The sequence below is a fragment of the Drosophila elegans genome, unplaced genomic scaffold (assembly GCF_018152505.1).
Source record: "Drosophila elegans isolate 14027-0461.03 unplaced genomic scaffold, ASM1815250v1 contig_208, whole genome shotgun sequence".
Lineage (NCBI taxonomy): Eukaryota > Metazoa > Arthropoda > Insecta > Diptera > Drosophilidae > Drosophila > Drosophila elegans.
Window position 1 is genome coordinate 10,738,848 of NW_024545578.1, and position 12,001 is coordinate 10,750,848.

General features: G+C 39.8%; 2 protein-coding genes across 3 annotated transcripts in view; both read left to right on the forward strand.

Moving 5' to 3' along the window:
- Nucleotides 1–12,001, forward strand: part of LOC108146705 (four and a half LIM domains protein 2) — a 60,160-nt gene that overhangs the window by 11,593 nt on the left and 36,566 nt on the right. Inside the window, exon 3 of one of the 2 annotated variants that reach the window (XM_017272772.2) lies at nucleotides 7,940–8,025. In XM_017272772.2, the coding sequence (XP_017128261.1) occupies nucleotides 7,940–8,025 (86 nt within the window). Of the gene's footprint in view, nucleotides 1–7,939; nucleotides 8,026–11,173; nucleotides 11,356–12,001 lie in introns of those variants that run through there. The other variant, XM_017272773.2, reaches the window with a different exon arrangement.
- LOC108146707 lies at nucleotides 1,106–3,239 on the forward strand. Its single transcript, XM_041708145.1, has 2 exons — nucleotides 1,106–2,538; nucleotides 2,576–3,239. The coding sequence occupies exons 1-2, from the start codon at nucleotides 1,292–1,294 to the stop codon at nucleotides 2,934–2,936; spliced, it is 1,608 nt and encodes a 535-aa protein (XP_041564079.1). The 5' UTR covers nucleotides 1,106–1,291; the 3' UTR covers nucleotides 2,937–3,239.

Here is a 12,001-nt window from a genome sequence, read left to right on the forward strand (position 1 = left end):
ATCTGCTCGTAGAACGCTCACCTCTTCAGACAAAGCAGCGCCCAAACACCTGAACTCACTTTGTCACTTTGCTGCGTTTATTGTCTATTGTCGACTTGACACCCGGTAGTTGGGAAAAATCACCAAATGGGGCATATAAGACGGGTACAGTTTTTGCCAGACGAGGGGTAAAACAAACTGATTGAAATCCATATAAGTTTGGGATCTACATAAGCGGTATTTCCATTTAAATATTTCCTGAGATTTTGAAGTAATGGACAGCTATAAAAAGTCAATGAACCTTAAGTAGAATAAGGAATAACAATGAATTTAATTGTATGAAACGGGGAATTGAAGGGAACAGTGGCGTATCCAGGTTTTGGCATCCTACAAATAACAAATGTAGCATACTTATTTAATAAAACATTTTGTATAAGTTTTTACCCGAGTGAGTTTTCGTATATAAATTTATATATTTCCCAAAAAATAGTACCCTCTTTATACACTTTGAAAACATTAAATCTCATTGAACACAAACTACATAATCAAAAGAAGAATTAAGTTTATACAGATCTATTAAATTGAACTTTGTTCTTTTTTTGTACATTAATACCAAATAGATATCTAAATTTATATTGGGTATCTCGTCATCGAATCTTGATAGTTAAGTTCTATTGATGGTGGTGATGTATGCATGCCGTTGTAAACGCTAATTTGTTAAATGAGCTGTTGATGCCCGCTCGCGGTGGCTAATTAGAGCGATTTCCGATGCATAAATTACGAAAGAAACGTTTTGGTCCGTCTGTCTGTCTGTCTGTCTGTCTGGAAAAGGGCTAATTTACATAATACCTGTGCATGTGTGTGCGACTGTTACGCCGCCCACGCAGTCAGCCGGCGATGAACACATATAGCCATAGTGCACATAATACAAGCAAGCGGCTCAAAGCGTGTGGAACGCGATGATGAAGTTAATACGCTAAATTGGTCAAAACAAACGAAACGAGCAAAGTCGAATGTCGAAGCACTCGCTGAGAGAGAGACGGCAGCAGTTTTTCTGAAAGAGACGGCAAGCGAGAGGGTAAGAGTCGCAGAAATTCTAGTGATCCGCGTAATAACTGAAGTTGCCCAGCTCAGTTGCTCAGCGGCAGTTGAAAGCGTCGGTTCGTGGATCAGCGATCGTGGATCGTGAGTTTTGGCCCGCCGCCGCTAGCCAAGGTTAATTAGCCAAGATCCGAGATTCGAGATTTAAGATATAAGATTTAAGATTCGAAATCACTTAGAAAGAGAGAGAGAGAGAGAGAGAGAGAGAGAGATGTCGTTTTTCCGCAACATACGCTCGTCCCTATCCTCATCGTCACGGGCCAAGAGCTCCCGCTCCTCGTCCCGCGACACAACGCCGGTCCGCTCCGGATCTCGTCCAGCCAGCGTGATCAGTGGAGTGGGATCCGTGGGCATTGCCAGCCGCCGGGACTCCACCACCAGTTCGACTTTGCAGCGCGGGGATACCTTCATTCTCCCCAATTCCGAAGAGGAGGCGGGTCCTCCATCGAACACCTCCACGCTGGAGAAGAAGTCCAAAAAGTCCAAGGTCTTTAGCAAGTTCAGCACCTTCACCAAGCGCAAGAAGACCCCATCACCCGAGGAAGTGGCCAGCTATGAGCACCATCCCAGCGATACGGCCACAAACACCTACTACAAGTGGCGCAGCGATGGAGCCGATCGCCTGCAGGACTACGATGCCCAGTCGGATCCCTTCAACTTCCTGTACGAGCAGCACTCCAATTTGAGGAATCTGCAATCGGGTGCAGATACCACGGGTATCCATCGACAGGCCAGCATTGGTTCCAATTCCAGTGGCAGCTTTGATTCATCCACCTATCGGAAGAGCAAAACACCCACGCATTTGCGAGAGCAGCTGGAGCAGCTGAAGACCCACTCGAACGACGATCTTCTGGAGGATCAGCAGCGGGAGGAGGACGAGCGTGAGAAGTACAAGACAGTGACGCTGAATAGCTTTAGGAAATCCTTCAGAGATCGCCTGCTGCAGCAGCAGAAGGAGACGCCCCACAATCCCGCCTGGTTTGTGGAAGTTCCCGCCCCGGTCGCGTCCACGAAACCCTTGGAACGTCGCGAGTCCAAGGAGAATCGTCCGGACTTCCTGGTCTTCGACAATGACAACTACCGTCCCCAGTCGCGTTCCCCGTTGCGGGATCGTCCCTCCCGTTCGGCCACCCGTTCGCCAGTGAAACGGAACGAGACTTTCCGGGTGGCCCAGCCCTCAGTGCGTCACATGTCACCCTCGCCGGCTCCCCCATCTGCTCCCTCCATACGCATCGAGATCAAGAACTCCATATCGCCACACTCACCGGGTAGATTGGTGCCTGTGGGCGTGGCCAAGCCCATGCCCACCACGGAGTACTATGCCCAAAGACTGCTGGCCAACAGAAGCACAGGCTTGCGGAGTTCCAGTCCAAGCCAAGGTCCGAGTTCCCGGTGGTACCGCCAGCCAGGCTCACCCACCAGGTTAAGTGTGGGTCAGCAGCAGCAGCAGCAGCAGCAGCAGAACAGTCACTTTAGCCCTCACTTTAAGCAGCAGCAAAACCCCCCAGCCTAATCCTTACCAGCAGCAGCAAAAGGGTGGTCGCACCCTGGTGCACATAGGCTCGGAACAGAGTAAGTCAGTGACGCCGCCAACCCGAGGAAGGGCACCCACAAGGGTCCAGTTGTATGGCAGTAAACCCCAGAGTCGACCGCAGCCAACGACCTACTTTGGCGGCCACTACAATGCACCTGTTAAGTCCATGCCCCGGGCATCTGCATCTTCCATCGGCATTCCCACTGTCTATTTGGGGCGTCGCGAACCAGCGATGACTCGTGCCACCACCAACACCACCGCCCACATTGCCGCCCCCGTGCCACGTCGCAACCGATCGCCGATCAAAATGCCCTGGCGGTAGGCGGTAGGCGTTAACCGAATGTATACACACATCATATGCTATATATCGCAAATGGAGAGTGGAGAATGGAGAATCAAGAATGAGTGTGGCTCACATATATAGCAGGTCTTTCCAAAGTGACAAAGTCGATGATATTGCGTCATTATCAGAGCTGAGAGCGCAGCTTAGCGAACGCTTTTTTTGCCCATCGATAATGGGCAAATAAATGATTTATGTATCCATACATGTCGTATCGTGTGTTGTGAATTTTTTGTACGTAAAATTATTGTTAAGTAAATAATAAAAAAAAAAAAAAATACGACAACAGATAATGCAAAATGTGAGACCCCGGGGGGAATTTCGTACATTTTAATGGCTTTAGCGAACCCGAAAAAGCACTCGGTACTTCTAGTATAGAGTGTTAATTGTCAGTTTTGAGTTGTCCCCAAAAAGAGTGCCCCGAACTTGTTAGATGCTTTATGTGTGCTCTAAAAAATGTAGTTAGTTCAACGGATGGATATATGAGTCCGTATGACTAACTGTGCATGAAAATGAGCGAGCGTCAGTTACGTGACAAGCATTAAATATGGTCACTCAATCGGTCCGTTTGATGGGGAGGGTGCGGAGAATTTCTAGTTAGAAAGCAGCTGATGAGCTTTTGGCCATATTTGGTTTGGAAAAAATGTATTCGTACCCGCACGCAAATTATGGAATAAATTGTCTTGCCCCAAGCCAAAACGCAAGGCAGTGGTGATGTCAACCGTCGTTCTATGCGCTTTTCAAGAGGTTCACATCGTAGATAGAACAGGTTAAAAAGATTCTACCCATATTAACTTAGAAAAAGTCAGTTTACAACTTCTAGACTTTTCAGTGAATGTTTTGCATGTAAATAGCCTTTCTTTGCGCTTCTCAAAAAGATGACCTAAGGCATGCAGCAATAGAAGTTTGTAGATCTTTCTTTTCAAATTTCTTTTCAAACAATATTATAAACCTTTTTACTTAACTAAAAGCACAATCACATTAACTACTTAACAAGAAACCTACGTCTTCCAAATATAGATTGTTTTGATGACACGACAAATTTCGCTTGTCATTAAGTAAACAACGTCTGTTCTTTTAGCTTTACTTTTTACTAAACTTGGCTTAAGTACGCAATAGTATAATTCAGATGGCAAAATACATTAGAATCTTTTATTTTAGTGTGTCATCTTATATATAAATTTTCTGGGTTTTTTTGTGATGCTGATTCTATGAAATGGCTACCACATTAACTCGAATTTCGCTGCCCGCATCCGTCTTTTGGTGGTCCGCTAATTAGTGGATCATTGCCCTAGTCTAACTTCGGCTTAACTCTCCGCACATTTCACTTTCTAATCTGGCAGCAACGAGGCCAACAAAAGACTCGTCTCAGGCCAAAAACTCTTTACGAGGCAAGATCGTGGAGACTTCTTTGGTCAGTGCAACTACACAGCTTTAGTGTGTGCTCAACTTTACGCATGATCTTGAACTACATAAGTCGCAGCTGGCGACGCACAGTTTGTCTGGCCAGATTTTGTGTTGCGTTAATGTGAACTAGAGTGTGAAAATCACTAAGTTTGCAATGTAAGCTAATACGCAGATTAACCTTGCCTATATGGCTGGGATCTGGGCGCTAATTTGCGTGGGTCTACGAAACAGGTTGAAATCAGACTTTGAATCATCATCATCATTGCCAGTAAACAGCATGGGGCTAATTCGTGATCGTTGGGTCGGAGGTTCCCCAGAAACTTAACTTGTTCCGTCTGTGAAATTGCTAATTTTTGTTGTATTTTCGGTACTTTACTTAAGTGTGTCGGTTTTTTCGGGTCTCTCCTTTTTATTTGGGTTGTGTTTTGCAATAAACAAACACTTACTGTTCTGTTGCTTGCGCTTTGTAAGATACGAGAGTGTATTTTTTTATACTACGCATAGATTCATTTCCAAGTAACCGAAGACCGGTTTTAGTTTTTTTTTCTGATTTTGCCGCCAACTGAGACGACGACCTACGGATTTTAATACCCTCGCTTTTTTTTTAGTCAGGCTTGGATTGGATTGTTTTGCCATAAAAAAGGTGATAACTGGGAAAAACATGTAAATATAAAAAAAAACTGTCTTAATGGTTTTGTTTAACAGTATTTACAGTATATATATATACAGTATTTATATATATTTTGAATATGGAAGCAAATGATACAAGTCAGAGTTTATTTAGTTAACCAAAATCTTTTAAAACATAAATAAATTACAATTCATATTTTTTTTTAATTGGAAGGCGTAAATTTTTTACTGATAGTTTTACATTCATATGACAAAATAATTTAAAGACATTTATGTCAAGAAAATTGGTCAACAATGCGTATGAGAGATTATTTTTAAAATAACATAAAATATGTATAGTGCGTATTTTATTTATATGCATTTATGTTTTAGAATATGTCCTTTAAGCAACTTTAAATCAAAAGCTCAACAAGTACCTCCCTTAAACTGCTGGGGTAATAACATTTTGTATTTAAGTGTCTTTCAAACCCGAGGTACTTTGTGGTCGAGTTGTGTTTTGTGTTACTCTAATTTAAATGCAGACAAACAGTCAACAGCCGGTGGCATAGCGTCATTGTTTGAAAATGTAGTGGCTGAACAAACTTTTATTCAGATATGTATATTTTTTCGATATTTTGATATAAATTTCGCTCGGCTGTGCCAGAATCTTAGCACCGAGTGGGAGTCCCCACAACTGAGTGGGCTAAGGCAGAACTGGACTGGCCACCATTAGAGCAAGATTTGTCTGCGCTAAATTTGACTAGACCCCGGAGCCAAAGAAGGCAATTACAGCATAATTTTTCTCATATCGCGAAACGAACTCGGCTCATGTTTATTTATGCTAGAGATTATGATAATTAAAATGAAATTGGTTCACAGTTGGCAAGATGGCACATGACATCATGGATTCAGATGAGAAATTGGAGGAGGAATACAAATTGGATGATAATCTAAGCATTACATTAAATCCGATTGGGTGAAATGTGTTTAATATCAAATTACAGCCACAGCGGTTTGTGAAACTTTCGCCATCATGGATGGATTTATTGACATGCCCATTCGTTTAATTGGAGACACATTAATCTTTGAACAGAGCAAAAATAAAAAAAAAGAAAGAACCATCAAAGTCGGAAAGACAAAGCGGAAGACAAAGCGGCGACCCGTCTAAGTGGAAATCAAACATTTGCCCAACAGCGGGCCAAGTTGCAACTTAATGCCAATAATATCCGCGCGTCAGGCGCAAATGTTTGCCCTGTCGTCTGTCGTGCCCTCGTACTTGTATTCGAACTCCTCCGTCCTTATCCCCCTGTCATTGTCTCTCCGGCATTTTATTCCGCCGCTTTGAACTGGGTCAGCATCGATTTTTGGCCAGCGACGTGTCACAATTATCGCTGCGACGGATTCGATGGCACCCAAATGGCTGCCCTGTTCAAAAAATAAATCCTGGAAAAATTTACGTTTTTTTGCTACCCGAATATTAGATACCTGGTCTTGGGAAGATTTCATTTGGATTAAAACGTTTGAATGATCATGACATCATATAAATATTATTAACAAATATTTTTTCCTACATTCAATTTATTGCTGGTAAATGTATTATTAATTCTTCTAAAATATAGTTTATTTGGTTTTTTGGGTGTTCTCTGATGGTACTTTTAAAACATTTTGTACAATTAAATTGCGATATTATTATTAAACTGGAAAAGAAGATCACCTTATGTGCTACTGTTTGCGATTATATATTTTAGAAGGCCGATATAACTTCCTTTTCCCACTGTTACATAAGCACCCATGAATACAATATACCTTCGAACTATGAGTGTAATAAAAACCAAACCGAGTGCACTGAGGGCATCGCCGGCCATCCTGAATATTAATGTTCTGGGTCAAAGCTATGAAAAGTCAAGTTTCGTGTTTATTGGCAAGCGTTAGGGATTACATATAGCCGGCCGGAAAAGAAGCAAAACAATTTTTACTGCAGTCCTCGAAAAGCGGCACAGAGACAAAGGCAAGTTGCCCAAAAATGGAAGCGTGCCAAGTGCAATATCTGTGCTTTGCTCCCTCTGTTTTATTTGTTGGCTTGGCTCAGCGTGTATTTTTGGAACAAGTGCAACATCCATGGCGGTAACTGCAACATCCAATCCACGGCAGCAACTGCAACTGCCACAACCATATTCATACCCATATCCCATTTCCCATTTCCCCCTCGTTTAGGCTTGACTTTTGGCATGTGGCATGGGTTGTAGTGCCTCCGTTTTCTTTGGCTACCAGGCAGCCATTTGCATCCGTAGTCCGGCCATTTCAGATATGGCCAGAAGTACATGGAATTGTTTGGCGCAATGGCGCGTAAATGAGCAGGGCGCAAATTAAGTTGTACCATCGTAAATCGGTTTTGTCTGGGCGCCTTGTTTTTCATTTACAATTTTAACATGGTTTTTAAATGTATTAAAAAAAGGGAAGTTTTTGCCAGTAAGTAATGCTTGCTGTTGTTGCCCGCGGAATAATGGACTTGGAAAGTAAAACGTAATAATTATCTTAATGCATTTGAATTAGTTTTTTTCCTTTGTACTTTGAAGCAATTCTTCGTTATAATTGTAAATAGGAGCTGTTGCTTTTCTTCTAGCAAGGACTTGAAAAATAATTTTACTTATAAATACATAAATGTAAGTTATTACTTAAAAATGAGCTGGTGTTCAGATTGTTCTTTTTATTTTTTAGAATTGCAAGTTATGGTAAAAAAAAAATTAATCAATTATGTTGTTTTCTATTATTTTCATAAATTAGTTAAAACTGAGAAGCCTTAAAAGTAAAGGGCTGTTTATCGAATAAAATTTGTATTTACGTAGTTAACAAGAGAAAGAGATTTATTTCTTCCCAACATTATGGTTTAAATTTACTTTATTTCTGTTATGTTTAAATATGGTTGTCAATATTTATTAACTTACTATTTATTTTTAACTGTTTTCCAGGGTGCCATTATAAGAGAGGTCGAAGATGGAGTTCGTTGCGAGCAATGTAAATCAGATTGTCCAGGATTTGCAGCTCACGATTGGAGGTAAGGCAGTTAATGCTTTAATTCATTATTGGAAAATAAAAATTACCAAAGAACACAGAACAATAGCATAAATATTAAAAATATTTATCTTTTAATGATCTTCGGTATAAGTTTAGAGCTGTGCCAACATTTAAGGCCTTTACTGTAAAGCTTTCTCAAAAAGCTTTTCCTTTTGGTGTAGTACTAGAGTACAGCCGCTAGATGGAGCGTCGTATTATGTATTCAAAACATTAAAACGGCTATTATTAAACAAACAAACAAAGTCTAGTAAAAAAATAATTAACCACACGCTAAATAAGCAAAAACAAAATCAGCGATCTGTCTTAATGAAATACCGCAACAAATTAACTTGGGATGATTTTAATTCAACATTTTTAGATCATTTTCCTGTGTGGGTTCAGAATTAGTGTATCTCGATAAATAAATTATGCGTCAGCGGTGCCAAAAACAAAGAAACCTCCTTTCGAGCAGCAGGAATCGGGAAAAGCCAATAACAACAGCAACAATCTCTTGGTGGTTCATAAGCGTCGAGAAAGAGAATAAACGAAAACCACAAGTCAGTGGCGAAGGCGATTTGGCAGCGCCTCTATATCCCCTCAATGGAATATATATATATATATATAGCATCGATGACATCGGTGCAATGTGCAGTGGATAATGACTGGCCGCAACGTTAATTTATTGCCCGCTTCGTGGCCGCGAACCAAATAAATATTTGACCCTCCGATTATTTTCACTATTAATCACTATTGTTATTGTTATTTTCAAATGCCAAATAATAGCCCATTTGAAATGAGTTATATTTAAGTAGCCTAAATTATGCAATTATGTGCTGCATTTAATAATTCTCCATTTATGCAAATCGGGAAACACTCGACAAAACACTGCTCCTGCGTTCGACCGCAAAAACCATTTCAACTTACGCCATTAATTTGTGAACTGAACCGAATGTCCGACTGTCTGTCTGTCCGTCGTCTCCTTTGTCTAACTGCGGTTGTGTTTTCTATTTGTGTTTTCATTTTGATGCTGGCCGCACGCCAATTCCATTTGATGATTTACGGGGCGTATACGTGATACACTTCCGAAGGGGGAGGTATCGAAATATGTAACTACTTAAGAAGTAAAGTCATCTTAATTGAAATATAATTAAATATTTAATCGAGCTTTCGATGAACCATTTCTTTTTTACATCGTTTAAAATATTTTTGAAAGCTTACAAAATGGAAGAGAATAAACAAATATTGGAAAGAGTATTCCTTATTCAACATGATTTTCTCGTCTACGTTTCTTCGATTACTTAAATTTCGCCTGATTGAATTTGTTTGCTTTCGGCATTAAAAAAGTATTATTGTTAAAAGCGACTAAAATATCTGTTTTGGCTTTGGGATTTATGCTTTTATGTGAATTTTTGTTAGGGTAGTAAATTAAAACGCTCAGTTTCTTTAACCAAGCAACTTGCACAAAAATACTGAACACAAGAACTATAAAAAAGATATTTGGAAAATTCCTATTTTAAAATAAAACGTAGGTAATTTTTAATGGGCATGTTTATTATATTCATTTGATGATAACATAGATCATGGGAACACAATTTATTGGGTGACAAAAAGGCACTGGAAGAAAGGAATGTATTAAAAAAAAAATTAAGTTGGAAGAAAAATATGTCAGTATGATAATTTTCATTATATTTTGGGAAAATTTTACACACTAAACACTTTTTATAGGATTCTATTTGGTTAAGCATTAAATCATTGACATTATTTTAAGTGGACAGTCATGATAGCTAATAAATGTTATTTAAGCTTTAATTATAAGTTTTAGATAAAGGTGATAATAAACCAAGTAAATAATCATTTTCATGCTTAAGCGGGTGCATTAAACCCTCGTTATTCCCCTTAAAAAACCTTCGCATCGCTGCTTTACGATTTCACTACGCTGCAGTGGCAATTAGTTGGCAATTAAAGACCTTGACTTGATTTTCTACATATGTACTTGTATATGTATATATCCAAGGGTTCACCACCGATTTGTTTGACCGCCCTGGAGATTGAGATTGAATTGATTGCGATATAAGATTGGGGATTGACGATTGCGCCGTGGTTGCAACATCAATTGGCCGGGTTCAGCTCAAGTTCAAGTTTTCCAGCGACGCGTGCAATTTTTTGATGTCTCTTATTTATTTTGTAGGGCTTATGCTTGAGCAATAAAGTCCGACATTGACTGACTGACTGACGAAATGACCGACTGACGAATTGACCGACTGACGATCTGGCTTGAGCTCGTGTTTGTATTTACTTGTATTATGCATTGACGATCTCTCTAACAGCCGCTTGCTCTTTTCGAGTTTGCCGATTTATTTTTTTTGTATTTGCATTTGTTTTACTTTTTTCATGTGCTTTTGAGACGCGCTCAAATTGCATTGTTTAACTATTAAAACAGTTGTTACTCGGTTGCCCGCACGATCGGGCTGTGTCAGAGAGCGAATGAATATTCAAGTTAAATTTCAAAATGCTGTAAAAATACACGAGGAGGTGGAGAGCGGCGGACACGCGATGTGTCAGCACCTTATCGCCTTTAAATTTACTCTCTTTTCCACGGGCAGTGTTTGCCTAAACGTCAATTGTGCTTATCAAAATCGAAATCTCTTTCGGGCAATGCAATGTACAGTCTGTGCAAAAATTATTAAATAAATACAGCGGTGGCTGCTTAAGAATCTTATAAACGAAATAATACAAGTTTGAGACGCAAAGAGCCATAAAAAGAAACAAAACTAAACATATACATTAATTTAAAAGCATTACAAATTAAAAATAAATTATACAAATAGTATAAAATGGTGAATAGGAATTTAAGCTTCGAAATACCTAAACATAAAAAACAAAGTCTAATAAACTTTTTATAAATATGGCACTAGAACTATCTTATCTCTCAAAAATCAATGCTTATGCAAAGAAGAAATGCATTAAATTGAAGGTAAAAATAATTGCTACTCAATTGCATGTGCTTAAAGTGACCTTAAAGTTGTGAAACCCACTGTGTGAAGACAATCGAGTTGAAGACGCTTTTCACAGTCCGTGTGCCAGCAGAATTTGCCCTCGATTGTTTGTGTTTTGAAGTCGCGTGCTGAAGTCGAAGCTAAAACTGAAGTTTGAGCTGGAACAATATGCTGGTGAAGGTGCGTCCATGTGACGTCTTTCAAGTGCAGCCGCAAGTGGTAAAGAAGCAGCCAAAGTTTCCCAGCCGCGAGCGCCACATGGCCATACGGCGGAAAAAGTCCACGGCCATGGTCACGACCACGTCAGAGAGCACAGCAAAATGTCCGGAACAACGGTGAGCATGGAAAAAGTGGGAGGAATGGGGAAAATTGGGAAAAAGGGGGTCTGCCGGGTCAGCTATTTATGAGTTATTGAGGTGGTAATTATCGGCTAATGGATTGCCCCGCGGCCCCCAAAGTATTTTAATTGGGCATCAATCTTTCGGCACTCGCCTCGGGCAGCAAAAGGCCAAGAGCAACATGAGCAACTCAAATAAATTCCACTTTGATTTTGGCATTTCTTCTTTTCATTCTCGGCTGCTGGTTTGCATAAGTTCACACTTTGTGGTATCAGATTTTTATGGTATCCCATTTGAGCCACAAAAAGTGTGTGCTGAGAGAGCCAAATCAAATTTAAAAATCGTTTTGAATAATCATGTTTGCGCATCTATTGGTATTTTAAAGATTTTCTTAGAAACTTTTTAAAATGCTTTGCTATTGATGGAATATAATGTGAAATTCTTAATAACTCTCATTATAAAAAGAAATGCAACTCTTAAATAAATAAATATTTATTATATTTAAAGAAATAGAGAAAAAATAACATAAACAGCGAATACTTTGCTGTTTGTTAAGAATTGCCAATGGTCTAAATTTCCACCCGAAAAACTACAAATGGGTTATGCAAAATCCACGAGATCTTGCCCATAAATAACCCGCAAT

What these genes read in the sequence shown, in the direction of transcription:
- LOC108146707 (XM_041708145.1), top strand. Translation starts at nt 1,292, where the DNA reads ATGTCGTTTTTCCGCAACATACGCTCGTCCCTATCCTCATCGTCACGG. An exon ending in CAGCAGCAGCAGCAGCAGCA is followed by an intron (nt 2,539 to 2,575) that starts GCAGAACAGTCA and finishes TTTAAGCAGCAG; the next exon opens with CAAAACCCCCCAGCCTAATC.